Below are 25,992 nucleotides of genomic sequence, written 5' to 3' on the forward strand. Positions count from 1 at the left end.
ATAGTTTTGTTCTGAATTAAAGATACCCAATCAAACAAATTAACAGAAGATTGCTTAGAACCACTCATTAATGTATGCTCTAATTAGTTAAGGCCAACAGTGCTTTGGTTTTACGCGATAGACACACGGTACAGCTAGTATTTCATTAAAAAGACACTTCCTTTACCAATGACAAATCAAATGGAATTGCTTCAACATTAGCTATCCCGATCTAAACTAGCTCAGTACAACATTAACTTCTCGAACAGCCAGTTAGTTTTCACGTCTTTGTTATCCTCAGTAAATTTTCCTATATAAAAGGGAAAATCCTATTACACATACACGAATATATTAGCTTTTGTAACAACCCCATAGCAACATTTCTTCTCTTATCAAATTGAGTGTTTTCTCTCTACCAAACACGTCCACCACATTTCCCATTCTCTCTAACACCATCACACATTGTCTCAGATCATTAGCTTATTCAAAATCAGGTATAAACCAAATCAAACACAAATCTTCGACACCATTTTTGTCAATATTTGATCTTATTTTATTAAGAGTGCTATGGAACTTTTCCATAAGGCCCAAGTGGTACGTTTCCGAAGCCACCATGACAAGTACCTATTAGCCGATGAGGATGAAGAAGCTGTAAGCCAAGATCGCAATGGTTCGGTCAAGAATGCTAGATGGACTGTGGAGTTCATTGACAATGCCAATGTTTTACGTTTCAAAAGCTGTTATGGAAAGTACTTAACAGCCTCAAACATGCCATTTCTATTAGGAATGACAGGCAAGAAAGTGCTACAAACATTGCCAAAAAGATTGGATTCCTCGTTGGAATGGGAGCCCATTAGAGAAGGATTCCAGGTCAGGCTCAGGACACGTTACGGCCAATACTTACGTGCAAATGGAGGCTTGCCACCTTGGCGGAACTCGATCACGCATGATATTCCACATAGAACTGCAACGCAGGATTGGGTTCTGTGGGAGGTGGATATGGTAGAGATTCGAATGCAATCTCCACCACCTCCACTGGTGTTACAACCGGTTAAACGAACGGATTCTTTTTCTTCAGAAGCAGGCTCCAAGATTGAGCTTATGTCCCCTGATTTGGGAGAAGAGGTTTGATTTGATTCATTTATGGCCCTATTTGATTGTTCCATGAAATATGAATATGATTCATATAGGAATGAGTTAAAGGTTACATTTAGATTTAGTATAAATTATTTAATTATAACTTAAATATTTGATGGATTTGAGCTTTGAGGGTTTCCATCTCATACTTTGTTCATGTAATTTAAACTAAAAATTTGATTCCAATTATTTTCTTCAAATAATTCCATCCAAATAAACTATAAAGAAAGTATCATAAATATCGAGGGCATCTAATAAAGACTATTCTGCATGTGATGAGAAAGTTTTTTGTGAGATGAGTTTATACAACGCCCTTTTTATATTTGATGAGCTCTACATACCTGTAGAATCCACATGTTGTGAAGGGGTGTTGTATAAACCCTTCTGATCTTCTCATTTGTGGTAGCAATGTTTCTGACCCTTTTTCAATGATTCCACTAAAAGTGTTGGATTTTGCATTAGAAACAAATCATGTCATTATGAAAAGTAATATTTGGCAATGATTTATTTTTTGTTGAATGGAATTTATATTGGGCTTATGTTGTCTTTTGTTATTTAAATGTAGTTGAGTAACGAGTTATCTGGTTCACCCATGAAAGCCGAAGGCAGGATTATCTATTATAACGTGGCTAATGAAAAAGGAGATGTTGAGGATGAAACCAAAGGACTTTCCTTCACATTCAAGGGGAGTGGTGTGGAGGAATTAAAGGAAAAGTTGATGGAAGAGACGGCACTTAGTGATATCCTTGTGTGCTCTCGCAATCCCTTGAATGGGGAACTGTACCCCATTCGCTTACATCTTCCACCAAACAAGACTAATATGCATGTCGTTGTTGTTCCATCATCATGGAAAGGTTAATTTTTTTACTAGTTTTTTTGCTTTTTAATGTGTCCAATAGACTAATTGTTAAACATTAAATTTATCGTTTTTTATCCACTTAAGATTTTGGGACAAGTGATAATTTATTATGTGACTCATCTGGTCATGACTGCCAAAGAGAATTATATATATATATATATATATATATATCATGTTTTTTTCCTTTTTGTTACGGTGGCCTAACATGGTTCATTTTGTGCACTTACCAGGGAATCCTACTGAACTATAATCCGAGTTTGCATTTGTGGCACCATAACGTATGCGCATATTCCGTACATTAATTGTACTCCCTAATTCAAACCACTGGGGCAAGGAAGCACCACATGATGCAGAAAAGCTACTATCTTATATTTGCTGCATGGTTTTTGAAATTAATTTGGATAGAGGAAGAGGACTCTTGAATTTTATCATGTTATAGATAGAGGAAGAGAACTCATGAATTTTGTCGTGTGCTATAGAACTTGATTTATGTCGTATTTTGTTCCAAATTGTATGGTGTTATCATATATTCTGACTTTTTATTTTTTTTTCATTGAATCATATTTTTTTGACTTGAGTTTATTGTTTCTAGGAGGATTGCACATTGTACGCAAGTCTTTTTCATTCTTGAATTAGTTTATATTATTGAATATTTAACCTATCAAATCATTCAAGCATGATTATTCCAACACAAAAGTCTCCATAATTTATAGAAGTTTGATTTGAGGGAAAAAGCCTTCGTATAATTGAGTTTAATTTCATAATGGTATAAACATGCATGAGAAGAACGCAGACTTAATGTGTCTATCTCTTACAATTAGGTCAATTTTATGGTTGTGATTGACTGATTGTTGTGTATTGTTGGAGATGCCTTCTAATTAGACACTGTAGATTTTCCTTTTTGCTAAAATTATTGATTTGTTTATTAGTTTCCAGGTATTACAAAAAATCAATTTAGTGGAGGCTCTAAAGGGAAAACCAAATTGTTTTTTTACAAGGTTTGAGGTTGTACACTGGCCGGAAAGAGAAAATGTTTTCTTTCTTTCTTTATTTTTCTCGTTTGGCTTAATTTCATAAAGTGTCATGACATGCAGTGGCTATCAGTTTCCCAGATAAATACCTAATTCTTCTGTTCTCCCTGATCCATATAGCCTATAGGTACAGGTGAAGGAGAACAAAACAACTTAAAAGCATTTGATTATTTGAAACTAACCCTCAATTAGTACTTTTTCCCAACAAAAGTGCGGAACTTTGGTTCTTCATTCCTTGACTCGGCATAAGTAATCTACCGCATTGACACCAACTCTTCGTGAAATTATTCACTTCTAGATGACTCTCATAGAATTTTTGGTATATATAGTAAATGTGAGTGTAACAGTGTGTGTGCATCTTATATAGGGGTAATTCTACGGTACCCCCCAAAAAAAAGGGGGGGTACGGTACCCACTAGTAGGTAACCTGTTACATCAGGTTACTTTTTTCTCACATTTGACGGTTTCATGCTCACATTGTGCAGTTCCAACATCACATGTGACAGTTCTTTTCTCACATTTGGTAGTTCCCTTACTTTTTTTCTCACATATGACGGTTCTATTCTCACATTGTGCAGTTCTAACATCACATGTGACAGTTTTTTCTCACATTTGGTGGTTCACTTACTTTTTTTTCTCACATTTGACGGTTCCATCCTCACATTGTGTGGTTCCAGCATCACATATGACAGTTCTTTTGTCACATTGGATGGTTTCCTTACTTTTTTCTCACACTTAACGGTTCTATCCTCACATTGTGCAGTTCCAACATCACATGTGACAGTTCTTTTCTTACATTTGGTGGTTTCCTTACTTTTTTCTCACATTTGACGGTTTCATCTTAACATTGTGTAGTTCCAACATCACATGTGACAGTTCTTTTCTCACATTTAGTGGTTCCCTTACTTTTTTCTCACATTTGACGGTTCCATTCTCACATTGTGTAATTCCAACGTCACATGTGACAGTTTTTTCTCACATTTAGTGGTTCCCTTACTTTCTTTTTCTCACACTTAACGGTTCTATCCTCACATTGTGCAGTTCCAACATCACATGTGACAGTTCTTTTCTTACATTTGGTGGTTTCCTTACTTTTTTCTCACATTTGACGGTTTCATCTTAACATTGTGTAGTTCCAACATCACATGTGACAGTTCTTTTCTCACATTTAGTGGTTCCCTTACTTTTTTCTCACATTTGACGGTTCCATTCTCACATTGTGTAATTCCAACGTCACATATGACAGTTTTTTCTCACATTTGGTGGTTCCCTTACTTTCTTTTTCTCACATTTAACGGTTTCATCCTCACATTGTGCGGTTCCAACATCACATATGACAGTTCTTTTGTCACATTGGGTGGTTCTTTACTTTTTTTTCACACTTGACGGTTTCATCCTCACATTATGCAATTCCAACATCACATGTGACAGTTCTTTTCTTACATTTGGTGGTTCCCTTACTTTTTTCTCACATTTGATGGTTCCATTCTCACATTGTGTAGTTACAACATCACATGTGACAGTTCTTTTCTCACATTTGGTGGTTCCCTTACTTTTTTTCTCACATTTGATGGTTCCATTCTCACATTGTGCAGTTCCAACGTCACATGTGACAGTTTTTCTCACATTTAGTGGTTTCCTTACTTTTTTTTTCTCACATTTGACGGTTCCATCCTCACATTATGCGGTTCCAATATTATATATGACAATTCTTTTGTCACATTGGGTGGTTTCCTAACTTTTTTCTCACACTTGACGGTTCCATCCTCACATTATGCAGTTCCAACATCACATATGACAGTTCTTTTCTCACATTTGGTGGTTCCCTTACATTTTTCTCACATTTAACGGTTCCATTTTCACATTATGCAGTTCCAACATCACATGTGACAATTTTTTCTCACATTTGGTGGTTCCCTTACTTTCTTTTTCTCACATTTGATGGTTTCATTCTCACATTGTGCGGTTTCAACATCACATATGACAGTTCTTTTGTCACATTGGGTGGTTCCTTACTTTTTTCTCACACTTGACGGTTCCATCCTCACATTGTATAGTTCCAACATCACATGTGACAGTTTTTTTCTCACATTTGGTGGTTCTCTTACTTTTTTCTCACATTTAACGATTCCATTCTCACATTGTGCAGTTCCAACATCACATGTGACATTTTTTTCTCACATTTGGTGGTTTTCGTATTTTTTTCCTCACATTTGACAGTTCCATCCTCATAGTTAAGGTCATTTTCTTTATGTTTATATTTTTATTATTTATATATGATGGTGAACCAAAAATTAGACTATCTCCAATTCGTCCGTAGTGTCGTTCAAGACCAGAAAGGTCATCCAAGTGTAAGAAGGTTGTCCAGCATGGAGTCACCTGGACGACCGCCAAAAACTTAGAAATTTTCGGAGTAAATCTATATCCAAAAGCTTATGATTCAGACCACGTTCTACTATTCTGAAGTAGGAGCAAAATTCTTATCCATCACTCTAACTTCCCACTAAGTTTTTAACTTCTGATGGCAGTTGTAGAAATTAAGTCTGAACCTTCTAACTTCCATCCATGTTGAGGAAGTTACTAAACAAGTAACCACTCCAAAGCTCACTATAAAAGGACTCAGCCATATGAAATCAAAGTAAGTTTTTCACCACTTATAGAGTTGGAATTCCTAATTTCAAGAGAGAAAACTAACTTAAGCATCGGAGGGTTCTTGGCCAGTTCACCACAGTCACCTTTGATCTTGTGCTTCTTTCTTTTTAGGCCTTCCAAGCAATCTCAAGCCCATTGAAACCCGAAGCATTCAGCCTACTGATTTTCTATGCATCATCAATATATACTATAAAACCGAAAATGTATAACCTTATGTGCTCTCTAATTGTTCTTATGCAACATCTGCAACTTAATCACAGTTGTGTGTTTATTGTGGTGTCTAAGGTTGGAAATAGGGTGACTATACAATTAGCAAGATATGCAAAAAATCCAATACAAAGATTGTTGACAATTTTAAATTTTCAGTAAACACTTGAATTGAAACTACAGATCCAGTATGAAATGGTCATCAATCAAGGCTACTACACCAGGTTTTATATTTTTTAGGCATTTTCATTATATCCACGTGTGCAGGAAGTGTCAAATGACTGTGTTCGACACGAGTATAACCACCCCAATTAAAGTGTCTATGCAATTTTGTTTCATAAAATTATTATTATATTTAGACCCATCTAAAACAAAATAAACATCCCTAAAAATTTCCACAATAACAAAAATTACCAATAGAAAAGCTAAAAACAATTAAGCATAATTGACCGATTTTACCAAAAACGAACAACCCAATCCTTTTAAAAAAAATTATCAAAATAATTTTGTCATTGAGAGTTTAGCATATTGACCACAATGATAAGTGTGAGCCTTATTTGAGTCAGCAGAGCCTCCACTAGCTAAGTCTGAGAAAGCCCTAATAGCAATGGACTGTTTTCATTTTTGAAGACTTATCGGTGCCACAAAGCACTTATCTCTCTCTCTCTCTCTCTCTCTCTCTCTCTCAGGGTTTCGCAAAATTTATACAAACTCATCATTCTAAAGCCATTTGGTATTTGTTCCTATAAAATATTAGAATGTGTAATTTGAACATAATTGGCTGTTAAAAGGTCAATTTTCATCTCTATACTTTGTTCGAATCAGCATGGTGGCAAGTCGATATATTTTTTGCCGAGCAACTCTAGTTAGAATCCTTCACACTTGCAATTTTTTTTTTTTTTAAATTTTCAATTTTTGGTCCATAAGCTGAAAAGCCCACAAGAGCCTACGCCCAAGAAAAACCCTAGTTCATCCCAAATATTCATTCCTTCAATGTCGGTGATAACAGCCACCGATTTTCCTCTCTTTCTCTGCCCTTTTGTTCGAAGTCTCCGCCGTTTCTCGTCACTAAAATTTCAGTACGTCTCATCCTTATTCTTTAGTTTTCCATCTAGGGTTTTTGCCGTTTGGCTTTTGTATTGTTGAATTGTTATTAATCTTGTTTTGTTTTTGTTTTCCTTTTTGGTTTCGCAGGGCCAGGGATAGACACAGGTAGGGGCTCGGGCCCCTCTAGCCCAATTTTTTTTTCTTTTTTTAAGTAGGTTAATTTTCAAAAAAAAAAAAAAAAGACTTGGGCCCCCTCAGAAATTGTAACCCAGCCGGCCAGCCCACATGTAAAAAAAAAAAAAAAAAAAAGGGTTTAGTCCAAAAATGTAAACCTAGCAGTCCGACCAAAGACTCCAGCCTCTAAAGTCCAAACAGAAAAACAAAAGAAAAGAAAAGAAAAGAAAAGAAAACCTAAGGCTAAGCCAAGACAGAGAGAGTGAGGGGCTTTTCAAAAAAAAAAAAAAGAAAAAAAAAAGACAGGTGTAACTTCTTTAATATTGGATACTTTTTCTAGTCCAAATTCACTACAGGCCTTTTGATTATTTGAACTGTTTTTGCCTTTATTTATTACAATCATCTCAAACTTGAACTATTTTTGCCCATACTTCAAGCACTACCATATTTTTCTTGATACACAGTGTTAGGTCCTGTTGCTGCATGCAATGGGGTATTGCTATTTTTCCCTCTGTACTAGTTTCTCTGCACTAGGTACTGCTGGATTTCTGCACTCTGCACTAGTTACTGCTGAATTTTTGCACTGGATAGCTGCTGCCTGTAGCATGTGGACTGCTGTTTTCTTAATGCAATTGCATTAATAGCACTCACTGAATAGGCTTGCTTGTGTATCTGATGGTGAAAGTGGTAATACATACATGTGTACATAATATTACAGATTGTGTCATTTATTTCTTTTGAGCTGAATATTGGCAATTGTTGTACGTGTACAATTTTTTTGTGTGGATTATTAAATTAGTGTACTTGAAAATCTTAGGGTTTTCTTGGTTTTGGACGAGGGCTGTACTTATTGGATCATAAATGAATGTAGCCAATTGCTTTACTAGTTATATGCTTTGCTTTCAAGATCATATCTCCACTTCATGCAAGACCCGCTTGGAAAAATAGTACTTACTTTGGTATTTTGGATGTCAGAAACTTGAAAGAAAGCATTGATTTTTTCATTCACCAAGTAAAATTTGCACCGATATATTTCTCAGCTTAACAACATGTCTAGCCAATACTAAACTAACAATATCATTTCACATCACAGAAAATTATTCTCATATACACAAATATTCACTTCCACAAAATCGTACTGCAAAAAAATCTATACACATAGCTCTTAGTTCCCACTATTTTCTATTAGTGCAGGCAAATGAAGGTTGGTGGACTCTTTTTATAAAGGATGAGGCAACCTGTGGTGAACATAGAGCCAAAACTCACAATAAATTCAAATGAAATGGCTTAAATGCCCCACTTATAACTCCAAAAAAAAAAAAAAAAAAAAAAAAAAAAAAAAAAAAACTTAGTTTTGATAATAAAATGAAGTAAACAGTGTTTTATTATTGTGAACTCACATTACAAATATCACATGGCATATTGCAAAAGATAGTACACTAAAGTAACCACAGAATTCACTAATTAAATACAATGCTTATTGTGCAATTTTTAAATAACTTGCAACTGTACAAAATAATTTGAATGTATTCAACATCATAAGTCCTACTGCCTATTCAATCTAACACGTCTTTCTGCCGTTTGAAATGGTTGAGCTGCAAATCACTTTATGTCTCAAGACGCTTGAAATGCATCCCTCATAAATCCTGAAGTGGCAAACTTTGCCAATCTGTCTGCCTATGCACAAGTCAGAACCAAGGCAAAATGAGAAATATTAACAAAAATAGTCAAAAGGTGGCACTAAGAAGCAGGCAGATATGTACAAATATTTATGTTCTTCGCGTACATTGGCCTTCACATAATGCTGTTAAAAGCTCCTTAAGGGAGACAGTAAATGCAGAATGCTAGTTAGAACAATCAAATACGTATTTATGTCTCCACTTACTACCTAAATGAATTAATATACTAGCTAGCCGCAAGGTAAGAACTTCAATAAATAATCCTTGGCATTACCAGAACTTCACTTTCTTACAGCAACTTGTGGACAGGTGTTTTAATTTTAAAAAGGGTACCTAAGGTACTGTATCTAAGTTTTGCTCTTTTCATATATATGCATCTTAGCATCCTCACCAATTAAACAACATAAATTGATATCTAAAAACATGCAGGGAAACTCACATAAACAAGGGTAGTGCAACTCACGAAATTCAATCTCCCTTTCAATTAAAAATAAAATTCACTAAATTGCAGCAAGGAAGTGCCCAACTGCTGGGGTTGCTGGTGTGGAAGGTCCAGAGAGAAGGAGCCAGGGAAGGAAAGTGTGAGCTTCTATATAAACTTGAAACTGCTGAGAGAGAGACGGAAGAGTTGAAAAAACTGAGACATGAAGATGCAAGAGCCACTGAGAAAGTTGTGAGAAGCAGAATAAGAGTGAATTAGAAGAAAAGCTAAAAGAAGCTGAAAATGTCATCAAAGAATTGAGAGAAACTGCAACGCTTAAAGCCCAAGAGCATTCTTCTGAGCTATGGAAGCACAAATCTGCCTTCATTGAAGTTGTGACAAACCAATGGCAACTTGAAGCTGGAATGGGCTACGCACTTAGGAAAATTGAAGCTACAAAAGAACTTGGAGTAGTATTAGAGTAAAAGGAGGAGGCAGACTTGATGGTTCAAAAACTATCAATGGAGATGGTAAAAATGCATAAGGATTTGGAGCAAAAAGAAAAAATTCTGTCAGTAATGCTTAGGAAGAACAAGCTGGATACAACAGAGAAACACTTGCTTTTAAAGGAGGTTAAACTATCAAAGGCTAAGAGAAAGCAAGCTGAAATAGAAACTGAAAGGTGGAGGGCAGTATCAAAGTCTAGACATGAGAGGCATTCATTAAGAAGTATGTTGACTAACCAAGTAAATTCAAAATTGGACTTTTACACAGGGGCAAGAGGGGTGCATCAGCATGCAACAGGATCATCATACAATGGAAAGACAAGATCACAGCCAACTGATCTTGTTCTTGAGTATGGGCATATTGGACTTAAAAAGGACAGAAGGGAGCCAGAACTTTCTCCAATCTCTGACTGCAACTCACTGGAAGGAAATGAGGCATTGGGTAAGAACAAATTTCCCAATTTTCATTAGGATTTAACATATATGAACTCTTAGCTTTAACCAACATTATCAATAGCGAACTCTAATACACATGTGCGCACGCACACACATATTCTTGATTTTATTTTCCTTTATAAAATCCAGTCAAAATGCTTTAATTCCTGATTTTGTATAAAATTCTAGATTCTTATTTTCTTAATACCTTCCCTTTTCTTGCTTTTTAAGCTATGATAGCTGATGTTAAGCAATTGGAAAGTTGGGTATGCAACTTTAATTGAGCAAAGGCATCACTTAGAACTAGATGCTTTTGCAGAACAAATGAGAATCAAAGATGAGAAATTAGAAACATTTCGTTGGTAGTTGATGAGCATGGAACTAGAATCAAAGTGGCTGCAGTCCCATATTGAGGGAATGAATGAGGATATGTCACAGCTCAGACATGATAATATGAAATTGGAAGCCTTGTTATTAGAGAGAGAAGAAGAATTAGCTTCCTTAAAAGAGCAACTAGCATCACAATTGAAGGCCCTAAATTGCCAAAATACTAATTTCAATTGTTCTGTACATAGTCCAGTAATAGCCCATGAGGCCATTGGCTCTGAAGTTATCAATAAGAGAAAACAGAATGAGAGAGAGAGCAAGAAACAAGGACTCCAAATTCGGAGGATTTGTGTCAAAAGGAAGATGCTGAGAAAGAAGAAGGAAACTCATCCTTTAACCAGTCCAAGGATGTAGGTTTAATAGCCCATTCTCCTGAAAAAGAGTTAGAAGATGATAAGGAAATTGCCAATGAGGGTCCTGTAAAAGAGGGAAGAACAAGTCTAGTGGATATTGATGTTACTGAAAACCTGGCATCATCTAGTCAGCCCTTGAATAAGACAAACAATTCTCCTTGGAGGATGGATCTTCATGCTCTTCAAGTTTCTTATAAGATCAAAAGGTTGAAGTAGCAACTTCTAATGCTTGAGAGACTGACAGGGAAGCAAGAAAGCCTTGAAGATACAGAAAGCAATGATAATGGGCAAATTGGGATCAAGAGTTTCCTTGCATTGATGTCTTTGCTGAATAAACAAGTTGGCAGGTACTAGTCCTTTCAAGAGAAGGCAGATGACCTTTCCAAACGCATGGTAAGCTTGGATTAATTCAGTAAAGTTCAAAAAACTATGACAATAAAATTGACTTTTGGCAATTCAGTGTTCTCAACACTTAGATAGTTGCAAAATTTCAACCATCTCTTTTAAATATCGGTGCTTCTGTTTGGCTTCAATTAGGGCCTAACACACTATATGACATTCTCATTGGCCTCTCTTTTGGCAGTTTAAAAATGTAATCATTTACGTATGGTTTCTTATTTATATTTTTCAGCATGAGCATAATCTAACTGCGAGTGGTGGACATTCTAGTACAGCAAGACCAAAGGAAGAAACTAAAGCACTACAAAAATTCCTAGACGAAACATTTCAGCTGCAGAGACATATAGTTGCAACAGGACAGAAATGGGTGGAAATTCAATCCAAGATTGCTTCTGGATTTGTTGGGGTCACTGAAGAAATAAATAAGATTGCCAGCTTTGACATGAAACGCTTTGCTGATAGTGTCAGAACTCTCTTTCAGGAAGTTCAAAGGGGCCTTGAGGTTCGGATAGCTCGAATTATTGGAGATCTTGAGGGGACATTGACTTGTGAGAGGATGATACATTTAAGGAGGTAGTGAGGAGAGCTAAAAAAAAAAAAATTAAAGATGAGGCTTAATACATATTAGATAGTCTTGTAGTTTGTAAGTGTTTCTACTGATTTTTTTTTTCTTTTTTTTGAGAAACCAGTCTATGAGATAGAACGATGCTTTTATTAAAACATAAGAAAACTAATCAAACAGAGCAAGGGGGATAATGTCCCCAAGTAAGTCTTCAACCCAAACCTAACGTTCTAGTTCTAGCATAACCCAAGATTTCTTTGCCAAAGCATAGGCAACAGGCAATCAGTGGTCCTTCGGTGTAAAGATTAATTTGTCAAATATATAAGAACCGAAACTCAAACAAAACAATAATATCATAAACCCACAAAGTTTAGAGAAATAATATAAACCCATATCGGCGATAATCATATGTAAAGAGAGAACCTGAAGATTGTGGGTGGCGCCGCCGATTTAGAATGGAAGAGAAGAAGCGCCGCTGAGTCGTCCGGGAAGAGATGAAGCGCCACCAAGTTGGATTGGATATGAGTGCGACGCTGATTTGAATATGGATTGGAAGAATAAGCTAGAGAGCGGCGTTGGCGAGTTGGATTGGATTAGAAGAAGCGCCTCCGATTTGAGGTTGTGGGTGCGCCGAGCTCTGAGGGTTTTGTGGGTGCGCCGCAGATGTGTTATCAACTGTCTGATTTGAGGGTTTTGTTTAAAGAGGTAAACAGAGCAATGAGCAAACGAAGTAGAGAGGTAGAGAAGCAACCGTGAGAAAGGAGAAAAGGCTAAAAAGCGTGATGAATGTTTTAATTTTTTGTTTATATATAAAACCTGCTAAACCGGTAACCAAAAACCTTTAAAATTACATCAATGGTCAAGATCAAAATGAAAATAAATTAATGGCTCAGATATAGGTGGGTACCGTACCCGCCTATTTTTTGAGGGGGTATGGTAGAATGACCCCTTATATAGATGTCGAATGCTATACATATGGTTCCGCAAAATGTAAAAAGTGATGTACTAAACATTTACTAGGTGATCCAGTGGGGTTAGTCGAGTGGTTAGGTACTCAGTCTCAAAGTGACTATTTTAGATTTAACTAAGAGCTCCTTAGTTCAAGTCCGGGTACTAGCACTTTGGAAAAACTCTCTGGGCTAATGATTTATCCTGCTATGAGTCCACCCGTCACGAACAATAATTAGTCTTTAGTTGAAAGCTTTGGAAAAAAAAAAAACCATTTACTAGGAGCCTTTTTGTAATTGGACTTGGGAATAGGCCTAGAGGCTAGAGCCTTTCCGGTTGATGGGTATACACATAGGGATAGAGTGCAGAAGTTGGAAAAAAAAAAAAAAAAAAAAAAGAGGATGACTTTTTTTTTCTTTAGTCATACCAAAAGAAGGAAGAAGTGGGACAGATAATGGACATGCAAACAATAGGCTGTACATTAAAATACGTTGTGGCCCCAGAAGAGTCATATGAACTCAAACCGTCAGATATGACCTCTGCTATCCATCATATAAATACATGTCCTCCAAATTTCTTCTCAACTCTCACAAAACATGAACCTGACAAATCGTTTCAAGGCATTTCTCATTTCAATTACCAAACTTTTGCTCCAAATTTTGTCGAAATTTGATCCACAACTTCCACGGCCAACACCACCTTCTGATGATGCTGTCGAGTTTAAATCCATTCACTGTAACAAAAGCTATAATGACCATGCTACATACCAACAAAAATGAAGGACTGATGAAAAGGTAACACATGCCACTAGTTTTAATCAAACTACATCAGATTTCATGTTCCCCACCTTTCAGACTCCAAGCAAGTTAAAAAAACAAAAGGTGGAGCTTTTTTTTTTTTTTCACTATCATCATTAACATAACCACTTCTTTTTGTTATTATCATCATTAATATCAACATCATCATCCAATTCTACTTACAGTATTCTTCTAAAAAAAAAAAAAAATCTACTTTTAGCATTGAACCTGTGGTTTGTGACCACTAACTTCTATGCACGGTAGAGGCAAAGTCAAATAATTTTCTAACAAATGGGTCAGGAAACTTGTCACCCTTGAGAAGTATGTACGCCCTGTACTTTTGTTAGTATTTATTGTACCAAGGCCGATGGGAAGACAGCATGGTGAGCTCAAGTGATCAACTAGTCTGGTTGTTGTTCTGCCTACAGCTGCCGCAGGGGGAAAATTTTTGGGTGTGAAATTAAGTACTTGGGCCTTTTTCTGAAGGTATCAGGGTCCTTTAGTTCCTATTCTGTTACTGAACAAAAAAACAAATGTTCCTAGCTTATAGGAAACAGAACCTCTGTTCCTGTTCCTGTTCCTTTGACAATGTGTTGCTCCAACAAGCTTGATCCCCAAAATTTTGTTTGAATGAATAAATGATTCTGTGATAATGGTGGAAGTTTCGGGTAACAAATCTACAATACAGCTTCAAAGAAGAGAACATGTGGTCGTAAGTGCCCTCTTCCACGCATGTTATGGACATCAATCCAAGGCATTTACCAACCACCTGCACAATTAAAATCTGGATAAGAACAGAGAGGATGTTTCCAAATCATTTTTGAAGTTAATATCATGGTCATTGAACTACATACCAGCACTCAGTTACAGACCAGGGCATTAATGTAGTAGTAAGCATTCCCCAATCTGTCACAAGCACCTGCAATGGTTGTTCAGTTTTTGGGGACGTTTTCATTACCATAATCACTTTCAAATTTCCTTTTTAACTAATTTTAGTGTTGATACTTTTAAGTAATGCCAATTAAACCATTCTTCACTGATTAGTGGAATTTTTATGTCATTGAGTTTGCAAGACCCATTTTGACCTACGGAAAAACATCATGATACTATCTCTGAAAACATGGAAATCCCACTAAAATAGAAAGCCATGATAAAGTAACATTATTAAAATAGATTTCAGTGGTTGTTCTAGTTTTCTCCCCAAATGCTTGCCAATAGTAGGTCAAGATGCCAATTATATTGCATAACATGTGAATGGTTGTGTGGAAGCCATTCAATCTCTCAGGATCCTGTGCATATACATATGGTTGCCATCCATCTCTTGATAATCAATTTGCCACTGTGGCTTTAACAGAAACCAGGATTTAACAGAAATCATTGGAGTATCATTAATTTCAGGATTTCCAACATAAAACTATACATATCATATGCCTGCAGATCCTTGAGCATGTTCTAACAAGGATCTTAAACTAACTCAAGGGACAGTAGCTCCAGAATTGCACATATCTGAGATCTGTGCAAATGTGATACATCCCCTGAAACAAACTCATTCACCTTGCCATCCACCTCTATCATACTACACCCTGGTGTTTTCTTAAGTCCCCTATCACCAATGATCCTCCTTATCCTACATGCATCTTCACCTCTCCGTGCACCCAAATAAATGTTTGACAACTGAACATAAGCTCCATCGTCTTCTACTCCATCATTTTCTAGCATTAAAAGCTCTTCAACAGCAAGCTCTGCAAGATCAACATTATTATGAACTCGACAACCACTCAGTAAGGCACCCCAGACAGAAGCAAGTGGCTTCATTGGCATTCTTCTTATGAGCTGAAGTGCTTCATCCAATCGACCTGCTCTACATAGCAAGTCCACAACGCAACTATAATGCTCATGTTTTGGTCTAATTCCATATCCATTTTCCATGTCATCCAACAGCAATTGGCCTTCCTCTTGGAGTCCTGCATGTGTACATGCCACTAGAACCCCAAGAAGGACAACCCCATCAGGCCTTATCCCATCATCTACCTGCATCCTATCCAAGCAATGAATTGCCTTCCTTGCGTACCCATGTACTGCCAATCCTCCAATCATGGCTGCCCATGAAAACACATTCCTTTTAGGCATCCTCTCAAAGACTTCCTCAGCCATGTCTATACACCCACACTTAGTATACATATCAACAAGTGCTGTCGCCACAAACACATCTGATTCCATCCCATTCCTCTTCTTAACATACTCATGAATCCATTTCCCTTGCAAAAGGGCCCCCGTTTGAGCACAAGCTGAAAGCACGGTAGTTACACAAAATTCATCAGGCTCAACTCCACTCATCAACATATCCCGAAAAACCCTCAAAGCCTCAGAACCCATATTACACTTAACATAGCCATTCATAAGAACATTCCACTGAATAGCATCTAAACAAGGAATTTCATCAAACACTTTGCGTGCATCATCCAAAACCTTACACTCAACATAAACTCTAATAAGCGCAGTCTGAACATGACCATCAAACAAAACCAACCCATTTTTGAGTACCCAATTGTGAGTTTGCTTGCCTGCAAGTACCCATTTGGCATTCGCGCAAGCCGAAAGAACAAAATGAAAGGTGTGGTTGTCGGGAGCTAGTAAGTTACTACCATAATCTTTCAACATGAGGTGAAAGTAATGAAGAGCAAGTTGAGGCTGTGAGCTACGGGAATAGGCTCTGATAAGAGTGTTGTAGATAAAGGAATTGGGTGTTTGGATATGGGTGAAGATGAGCGAAGCGTAGGAGAGGCTACCGGAATCGGAGAGAGCACAAAAGGCGAGGAGTTTGCTGAGGGCGTAGTTGTTGTGGTGGAGACCGTGGGTGAGGAAAATGGCGTGGATGGGCTTGAGTTGGCGCATGGTGGTGCAGCGTTGAGCCAGTGACATGCAACGCTTCCATGCTCGGAGATGGGCGGCCATGTAGTGTGTGCATTGTTTAAGGGGCTTCGAGGCAACGATGGTATTGGTGAAAGGAGTTTCCAAAGTGAAAATTGAGTTCGAAGGCCATGCAAGTAAGGAATAGAAATCCTCAGTTTTATTGTGTCTGAGTGCGTTTCTAACTTTTTTTTTTAAGTGTTTTTTTTTTTTTAACCCTCCAATAACTGAATATATGAGGTTACTTTCTTTTATTTTCTATATTTTATACTTTAGTTATTTTATTAGGAAAAAAAAAAGAACATTTAATAAATCTTTTTTTTTTTGGAACCAAAAACATTTAATAAATTGTGATAAGAGAAATCATTAAAAAAAAAAGTCAAATTAAAGGCATTCATTAATATTGGGAAACAAATGCAATGGAGCTACTTTTTATAAACCATGAAACTACTTTCACTATAAAATAAAATAAAAATTAAAAAAAAGGTCTATATTTTAACTAATTTTTGTTCTTTTTGCTATTTCTAAATGCAAATGGGACTTAATAGATGCTTCATTAACGCATGAAACACTAGTTAACAAAAATAAATGATTTTTAACTGGTTACAAATATCCTAAATCTACCCTTACCCTAGGTTCTTGAACCTAATAATAAATGCATACTCTCCTCCTCATTCATATAAACCAATCTTATTAGTGAGATACTTAAATCCACTATTATCACTTAATAGAGAATATTAAATTTGTGACCAAAAATAAATAAATAAATAAAATTGTGTCCTTGTATTTTTTGTCGCAAATTCTATTAAGAGGTATAATCTGCTTATCTCTTAGAAGAAAATTTATCATACATATGATACATGCATTCACCTTCTCACGTAAGAGTGAACTTCACAAGTATGAGACCTACTTTATGTAAGAGGATAGATCTCGTCCCTTTAATGTAGCATTCACCCTCTCAAGAAAGGGCGGAGCCGGGGGGGTCGAGGGGGGGCATTTGCCCCACAACCCCACCCAAAAAATCTATTAATATTTCTTCTATTATATTATATAATAAAATAAATCCATTTAACAATTATATAAATAAATAGTTAATAAAGAGGATGGTTTTTGTAAGGTTGAATTTATTCAACCATCTAATTGGCTTTATTCCGTGCCAAATTTGCTTGTAATTCAGCATTTAGTAACCCTGTATTTAGGTGGGATTGTTGTAAGGGTAGTGAGTGAGATAGTGTGAAGATTGCTCAAGAGTGTGCAAGAAAACAGAGTGTCGCGGCTGGAACTCGCGGCTGGACTCGCGGCTTCAACCCGCCAGAATCTGCACACGTGCCAAGCATGCTGGAAGATGAACAGTCATGCTAGCTGGAGCACTACAGGACAAAACAGGACAACTGGCCATACGGTTAACTCGCGACTGGAACTCGCGACTTAGTCAAGCCGCGAGGTCAAGCCGCGAGCCACCCCTGTTTTGGAAAAACCTGACGTTTCGCATTCCACTCCTCTCCAGTATAAATACCCTTTTAACCCACGATTGAAAGAGAGCTTCCAGAGAGAATTTTGAGAGAGAAACCCTAAAGAAAAACCAGATTGTCTCACCCACAATCTCTACCTTAGAGTCTCATCAAAATCCCTCACTCTCTTCCTCTCCATTGTCAAATCCTTGAGAGGCCATTATACCAAACCTGGTTCTCACCATTATCATCTCTGTGAGACAGACGTTTGGAGTTCTGGGAAGCAGTTAGGAAGGAGCCAATCTTTATTGGTTGATGCTACGGTGTAGTAGCGGAATCCGGAAAGCTAGAAAAGAAAAAGGTTCGGCGCAACCTCGTTGGAGCAAGAAGCTTGGAGGGCTTAGGTGCATTGGGTAGATTAGGCTTGGAGGGTCTATTGCTGTCCTTGTATCCCAACTGTATTTTCTAGTGGATTGATTACCGCTTGGAGGGCGGCGGAGAGGTTTTTCGCCGAGGTCTTCGGTTTCCTCTTCGATAACATATCTGGTGTTATCGCTGTGTTTGCATCTTCCTTCCTCTCTATCTCTGCCTTTACATTATCTGCTGTGGTTTATTTTGTTGTGGCTTAGATAGTTGTTTAATCAATACCATGTTATAGCATATGTTAAGTTTCCGCACACTATTGTTTAACATATTGCGTGTGTTGATTAAATTGGTTTTTGGGGGTCTAAACGTTCAAAAGTGTTTTTGTACACGTTTTTGAACTTTCAGTTTTTTAAACCAAAACCAAAACCCTCCTTATATAACATTTTTTATAATTACAATTTCAAAATGAGTTTTTATGTAAATAAACCCCTAATAGATAAATAATATAATGAATGTGTTATTTTATTTTGAATTTTCTTGCATTCAAATATTGCTTGATATACACATGAATTAATTGTTATTTTGCAAATTAATCTCAAATACTATGTGTGTGTGTGTGTGTGTGTGTGTGTGTTCGCTTGCACATGCGTAGATGTGATGTTAAATGTAATTTTTGCCCTCCCTTAAGTTAGATTCTGATTTCGCCATTACTCTCAGATAAGAGTGAACTTCACAAATATGAGACCTACTCTATGTAAGAGGGTAGATCTCGTCCTTTCGAGGAAGTATACCTTATTTCAGTTATCTTTTCCTTCATAGTTTGTGAAACTCATTAGTTGTGGGTCCCACCTACTGTGAAAAGGATAAATATAAACCCGAAACACAATGTACTTTCTCTGTTCCTCAAGGACATCCAAGTAAATTGATGCCATGGGTTAAACACTAGACAGCAATTAAGTTATGACTTATGATTTCGAATAGTTGGGGAGTAAACAGCAAAAAGTTATGATTTTCGTATCAGGTCGCCAAAAAACACTCTTTATCCCTGGTGCGCCCAAATTTTTCATAGTATCACTAGTTACCATGAGCTTCACTTTGGCGCGCTTCATCCTCACCAGTGGGATTTCCACACAAGCTGGAAGTACCGCCAGAAACCATGGCTCTCTCCTTTTAACCCCCAGGGCAAGAAAATTTACTACAACTGCCATACCCTTAGCTCAAAAGGTAACATTTTTACACATTACCCTCTTCTTTTTCTCAGCAACCAAACAGAGAAAAAAAAAAGTTGGGTTTTTTTAAAAGTTTGGTTTTCTTTAATGGGCAGTCAAGTGAAGAACTGTTGGTGGTAGTTGGGGGTGGAGCTGCTGGGGTTTTTGGAGCAATTAGAGCAAAGACTCTTGCGCCTAATCTTAAAGTGGTGGTTATTGAGAAAGGGAAACCTTTGTCAAAGGTTTTTGTTTTATTACATATTCTTGGAAAATCTTTATAAAAAAAAATGTTATTTGGTTTATTATTCATATATATATATATATATTAATGATATTTTTTGTAGGTGAAAATATCTGGAGGTGGTAGGTGCAATGTGACAAATGGGCATTGTACTGACAATTTGGTGAGCATTATAATTTATTATCATAAGTAAGAAATTTGATAAATGGAAGTTATGGGTGTAAGTTTTATAATGAAATAGCTCACACACTTTATGGCAATACATAGTGCCATAAGTTAAGTTATGGATGAATTGTTGTATGGTGTTGGTGTGTAATAATATTGTTAAGCAAATGATGTTATCTTTGAATATATTTATTTTAATACTTTTTTTTTCAGGAAACCACATTTCTCTTGTCTAAATATTATGAAGAACTAGAAGATGGTGATTTGACCGTGTTTTTTGTCTGTTCAGTTAGAGTTGTTATTGGCTATTATGGGTGGGCAAAAAGTAATTTAAGTTGTGAATTCAAATTAGAATCAATAACAACTTATTACCTATGATTTGTTGTAAAAAAGTATTGTGAAAATGTTGTAGACATAGCACTTCTCTATTTGTTAAGTAAAATTGTCAACTGCTTGTTATTCACTTATTTGCGTTTATGGGAACAAAAAATTTTCACCATAATTGACTCGAAGAAGTTGTTACAGGAATATTGGACTTGTTTTTGTTATGACAATATTTTTACCTACAGTTATGTTCTACATTTTAAATGCTGCATTGTAATCATAACAATGAATTCCCACATGCCAAAAACTGTGGAAGATCATTTGCTCTACAGTTCTACACTCTAAAAATTCTAGAATAACTTATTCATCATCTGTTTTGGGAGTGAAACATGAAAATTTTTAGTAGCTTGGATTTTTAGGTGACATAAAATTTCAAAGGTTATTAAATTAATTTTGGCTCATGTCTGGGAAGGGAAATGATTGAAGTCATTCTTGTTATGATGTTTCTCAGTTGTTAACTCTATTAAAATGTAAAGAGTTTGCAATTTTAATTGGCTTTATAACAATTTCTTCCTTTTTCCCAATTGGTTCATTGCACTAAACTTAGTATATTGATGTTCCCTAAAAATTAAGAATTTGTTCTTAGATTCTTGCAGAACATTATCCTAGGGGTCATAAAGAACTGAGAGGATCTTTTTTCTACACACACGGCCCAGTGGATACCATGTCCTGGTTTTCTGATCATGGGGTGAAGCTTAAGGTTTTCTTCAAAACTGCCTGTCACTTGTTCGTTTATTTTTTGTGCATGCATAATCTATGTTTATCTGCACATAGATTGAGGATGATGGAAGGGTATTTCCTGTCAGTAACAGTTCTTCTTCGATAATTGATTGTCTAATGTCTGAAGCAACGAGGTTAGGAGGTATGATTATTTATGAATTGACTAATGTTTACTCTTATTTATCTTGCATTCAATTACATTGTAATGGTATGCCTTGGATATTAACTGTTTGTTTTCCCTGCATGACATCACATGCATTGCAATTGGTGGGCTACGCAGGGGTCTTGGGTTTCAGGGGCTGAGATGACTTCCATCTATCCAATTCCATCTATCCAATTCATAAATTATTTTGTGTTTCTTTTGCAAGTGTTCTATGTTTTAGCTTGATTTCACTTTGCGCTGATCCCTAATATTTAGAGCTTCAAAAACAAATAGAAATAATCTCTCATGTTGTGAATGCCTTAGAAATAATTTCACTAAATGTCCTAGGTCATTGGTTTACTGACTATAGTAACTAGTAAGTGTGTTCAATGCAAATGATCTAGAGTTGTCTTTGGTGTCCAGATGCCTTGATGCTCTGATTACATTATTTATCAATTATTACAATTGTAACCTCCATGCTTAGGTAATATTATTCATCTCTGATAGCATTATATCTCAAAAAGTAGATAATTTAATCAGTAAACATTTTTCTTAATGCTAGACTCAAGAGGGAGGACTTCTTTATTGAATGTGGGGTACAGGTTAAAAAATAAAAATCCTGGCATCTGAATATTTACTGTTTGCAAGATGCTGGAACCCTGCTTCCTGTCAAAATTAAAGGCTACTGCTATCGTAACTGAAGGAATATTTGAGGAATAGTCTGCTTCTTTTAATATCCTCAAGCCTAAAAGGTTGTTGTTTGTAGCATTTTATGAGAGGGATATATTACTGCCGCATGATTCTTTTAACAACTTCATATCATATGGGAATATCACAGATGTTCATAAACCACTAAAAATGTCTTCAGTTCATTAAGGGGAAACCTTGTCTTTTTCTGCCATAGTTCTATGTTTTCTGTTCGATATATTTTACAGAACCTGAGTGGTAGCCTTCTCAATATAATCCAACATTTTTGTGAGCTGCCTATGCTAAAAGTTCCTCAATCAGTTTCTTTGCAGACTGGAAAAGCTGTGACAACCGCTTCTGCTACTAGTGGTGGAAAATTCCTCATTAAGATTGAGAAGAGAACAATAAATTATGTTGAATATGTTGAAGCTGATTATCTATTGATTGCTAGTGGTAGTAGTCAGCAGGTTGTGATGAATAAACGGTTCAATTGGATTGTCATGCATGTGGATTATATTTCTTGATAAGTTGTTCTTGTTCTTCTTACAGGGTTATAGTCTTGCAGCTCAACTTGGTCATGCAATTGTTGATCCAGTCCCAAGTTTGTTTACTTTCAAGATTGAGGATTCACAATTGGCAGAGTTGTCAGGAGTAATGTTTATTTCAATTGAAATCTTTACTACTTTACAATAGCTCACAATATCCTGTTCTTTGTTCTTTAAAACTCATGTACTTGAGTGCGAGGGGAAAAAATTGTATGAGTGGTTCTTTACCCAAATAGTAGTTATTATTATCCATTTCTTGAGATAAAAGTAGAGGAACTAATAGAGAGAATATGTAAATAATTACTTTTCAGAAATGGTAGTATGGAAAAAGATAACTATACCAAGTAATGGTTGTATGAATGATAAAATATTCTTATTCTAATTATTGATAAAAGAGAGTGTGCATCATGAGTTGCAATCCAGTATCATAGTAATGTGATATTGCGAATCATACAAATTAATGATGAGTATAACTGGAAAATTGTTTACAGGTTTCCAGAAGTAGCTGATTCTGTACAGATCACATAAACTGTAACCTGATAATAACCTCTGCAATTAATTCACCATTACACAATGTGGATTTTTGGGAGCTATGGATTGTAGCTATTCTGATTTTGATATTCTTTTTTTATAGTCATTATTTAGATGATTACTAGTTGTAGCTACTTGATATTGAAAGTATAATAGTCAATGTTCTATTATAAGTACGTAGCTCAGTCAATTATTTGTTAACATTTTTATGCCAGGTTACTTTCCCTAAAGTTAAAGCTAAGCTGAAATTAGATAATGTCCAAAGTAACATACCACAGCTCACACAGGCATGCTTCTCTGACTGCAACCATCTAAATACTTGATAATGTATACCGTGTGACGACAACTTTGGAATTGTAGGTTGGGCCCATGTTAGTCACACACTGGGGATTCAGTGGGCCTGTTGTTCTTCGGCTATCTGCCTGGGGGGCACGAAATCTGTTCAGTTCAGGTTACAAAGGTAATGAAAGTTCCTTCTTCTTTTAATTTTCTTTTTCCTATACAGCAACCTGATAGCATTTTATGCAGGGATGCTTGTTGTGGATTTTACACCTGATTTGCATATAGAAGATGTGAAGTCCATACTTAATAAGCACAAGCATCGGTTTGTGGTAATCCTGGATCTTATGTTTTGCTTGCAGAGATTCTAGCACTTTCCATTAAGTTATTATTATTATGTGTATGGCTGGAACTAGGAACTTTTTTTTTTTTTTTTTTTAATATGGAAATATTTGTTGCTTGGATGGATTTATGATAATTCATGGTGAACCCAACGTCCTATCTGACTATCATGCATAGAGTTGGATCAGTAGTTTAAGTAGGTCTAGCAATTTAAACATGGAATGTATGATTAGATACAACTCATTGCAAACACCTGAGGTTAGCTTAAGATTGTGCAGTAGTAAAAGTAATGATCTTGTGTTAACATGCTCTTTAACAGGTATTACTTAAGGTTGGGCAAGAAAGCTTTTTTCAAATATGGTCTTAAACTAGATGCTGTGCTAAGCTTTCATGTTGACCTGTGGTGTTTACTTTTTGCATATGACTGTGACACACCAAAAATATTTTGATGTTTAGTTGTACTTGAATTGATTTTTGCTTGATTGTTTGTCCACATTTTCTGCAGAAGCAGAAAGTGATCAATTCATGTCCTTCAGAATTTGGCCTTGTAAAGAGATTTTGGAAATATATATTGGATCGTGAGGTATAATTGGTGTTACAAGTTGAGAGTACATCTGCTGTCTTCTGGTGAAATTTTCCAGAAGGATGATTTTCTTTTTTCTGTTATCTATATGCAGGGTTTATCTGAAGATATGTTGTGGGCTTCTGTTTCTAATAACTCATTAATTTCTGTCGCTTCTTTGTTAAAACATTGTACGTTCAAGGTAACAGGGAAGGTAGGTTTCAACGCTTGAACTTTCCAGTTCTTTATGTTGTTCATGACTTCACGCTTTCTTGAGATGATACACCTTCTTTCCTTTTGAAGGGTCAATTTAAGGATGAATTTGTCACTGCGGGAGGTGTCCCACTTTCTGAGGTTACTCTCTCTCACTCTCGCCTCTCTCTTTCTCTCTCTCTCTCATTGTAAATATAACTCTGGTTTTCTTTCCTTTATGAAGATCGTGCTGAATACAATGGAAAGCAAAATACATTCACGTCTATACTTTGCCGGAGAGGTAATGTTACTTGGGTACTTCCTTGCTTTCCATTCACACCCACTGCAACCAATAAAGGCCCATTTATGGCCCTCAAAAGTTTGAATTTTCTGCAGGTACTGAACGTTGATGGGGTAACTGGTGGTTTTAATTTCCAGGTAAAACATCCATTTAATAACTAACATTAACTGTTACATATTAATAAATTATATATCTTGTAGCTCTTCTTGCAAATCCAAAATCAAATAATATCTCAATTAGCTTCTATGGGAAGCACTTCCTTGTTAGTTGCTCTAGTAGGTTCAGCTTTTGATATAGCCACCATATATACAGTTTTTCAATATAATTTCTGATTGTCTATTGTCAAAGTGAATCTGTTATTTCCTTCCCAGAAACTAGTACATAAGATGTTTCATGCATTTTGCTTTGCAAGAAGGATCATCTTTTTTCCTTCTTTTCTTTTGGCCAAATGATAGAATTTGAGCCACTCTTTCCAGTGGTTGTAGTGGCCTAAGTAAGACAACATATTTTTTGAAGAAAGATAATCCATGACTAACATGAAAGGTAGCACATCAACCCTTTCACTGTAGTGCAACAGGTGAAAGAGTTTTATATCTAGTCCTCATAGCCATCCAAGAGACTTCAATTTTTATTTTTGAGACATAGCTGTTTGATCATTATTCAGTTTTCTCTAAGCCCTCCTGAAAGAAACAAGATATTATTTATTCCTCATTGAGCCATTAGTTTTTTCTTTTCAGAATGCTTGGTCTGGTGGATACATTGCAGGAACAAGTATTGGTAAATTATCAATCAATGCTTATCTTCAGGAGGGAGTTTTATGACATAGACATTTGGAGATGACTGCTGACCCATTCATGGTTTGCTTTCACACAGAGAGGATGATTTTTTGGGAAATAGTTCTTAGTGATTCATTGTGCACGAAGGTTCTGGTCAAATTGTAAATGAACATAGTTCTCTTTAAGTTTTATTTACATTATCAACCCCCTTATTGTCTCTCTTAAATTCTTAATTCACTCAACAAACTATTCCATCATCCATAATGATGCAGCAGTTAATATGCTTGTGTAATTGTAATTCTAATATGTGATAAGTAGAACACGTTGTAGTTAATAATTAGTTAGAAAAGCTACAGCTGCTGGTCAGTTACAGGAATTAGTAGTTAGTATGCTGTAACAAAATTTGTTAGGGCTGAGGCCAGCTGGCAGAAGCCATGTGTTGAGTTGGCTAGGATCTTGGCACTAGTAATTCAAGTGTACTTGTATAAATATTAAATAGGCCAAGGATTGTAAAGCTACTCAGTTTTAGATGAGAGTACAGATTTTAGCCTAAGTGCTAGTTTCCAAGAGAGTGCTCTTGAAGAGTTGATTTCCCATTCTTGTGCTTCTAAGCAGCT

The 25,992-nt window shown here is 36.2% G+C and overlaps 3 protein-coding genes and 1 pseudogene across 4 annotated transcripts; 3 read left to right on the forward strand and 1 right to left on the reverse strand.

Moving 5' to 3' along the window:
• The first annotated feature begins 527 nt into the window (after positions 1-527).
• On the forward strand, positions 528-9,671 carry LOC126703579 (uncharacterized). The gene is made up of 4 exons (XM_050402545.1): positions 528-1,104; positions 1,682-1,970; positions 9,277-9,346; positions 9,437-9,671. The coding sequence occupies exons 1-4, from the start codon at positions 547-549 to the stop codon at positions 9,669-9,671; spliced, it is 1,152 nt and encodes a 383-aa protein (XP_050258502.1). The 5' UTR covers positions 528-546.
• A 36-nt stretch (positions 9,672-9,707) lies between these two features.
• LOC126703584 (uncharacterized) lies at positions 9,708-11,892 on the forward strand (annotated as a pseudogene).
• Positions 11,893-13,584: 1,692 nt separating this feature from the next.
• On the reverse strand, positions 13,585-16,655 carry LOC126715077 (pentatricopeptide repeat-containing protein At3g28660-like). Its single transcript, XM_050415503.1, has 2 exons — positions 14,428-16,655; positions 13,585-14,342 (listed from the first exon to the last, which is right to left on the reverse strand). Exon 1 carries the CDS (start codon positions 16,526-16,528, stop codon positions 15,038-15,040), a length of 1,491 nt encoding a protein of 496 aa, XP_050271460.1. The 5' UTR covers positions 16,529-16,655; the 3' UTR covers positions 13,585-14,342; positions 14,428-15,037.
• Positions 16,656-19,263: 2,608 nt separating this feature from the next.
• LOC126715076 (uncharacterized) lies at positions 19,264-25,581 on the forward strand. Of its 2 annotated transcripts, XM_050415500.1 has the most exons (16): positions 19,266-19,524; positions 19,625-19,750; positions 19,853-19,912; positions 20,885-20,998; positions 21,073-21,160; positions 22,169-22,314; positions 22,397-22,498; positions 23,139-23,210; positions 23,284-23,383; positions 23,452-23,534; positions 24,050-24,127; positions 24,222-24,320; positions 24,410-24,460; positions 24,543-24,599; positions 24,695-24,736; positions 25,337-25,581. In XM_050415500.1, the coding sequence occupies exons 1-16, from the start codon at positions 19,306-19,308 to the stop codon at positions 25,418-25,420; spliced, it is 1,521 nt and encodes a 506-aa protein (XP_050271457.1). In that variant the 5' UTR covers positions 19,266-19,305; the 3' UTR covers positions 25,421-25,581. The 2 variants fall into 2 exon arrangements, with proteins under 2 accessions (XP_050271458.1, XP_050271457.1); XM_050415501.1 differs by lacking the exon at positions 21,073-21,160 and having other exon boundaries at positions 19,264-19,524; positions 22,180-22,314.
• Positions 25,582-25,992: the final 411 nt, after the last annotated feature.

The sequence above is a fragment of the Quercus robur genome, chromosome 2, assembly GCF_932294415.1.
Source record: "Quercus robur chromosome 2, dhQueRobu3.1, whole genome shotgun sequence".
In the NCBI taxonomy this organism is placed as follows: Eukaryota; Viridiplantae; Streptophyta; class Magnoliopsida; order Fagales; family Fagaceae; genus Quercus; species Quercus robur.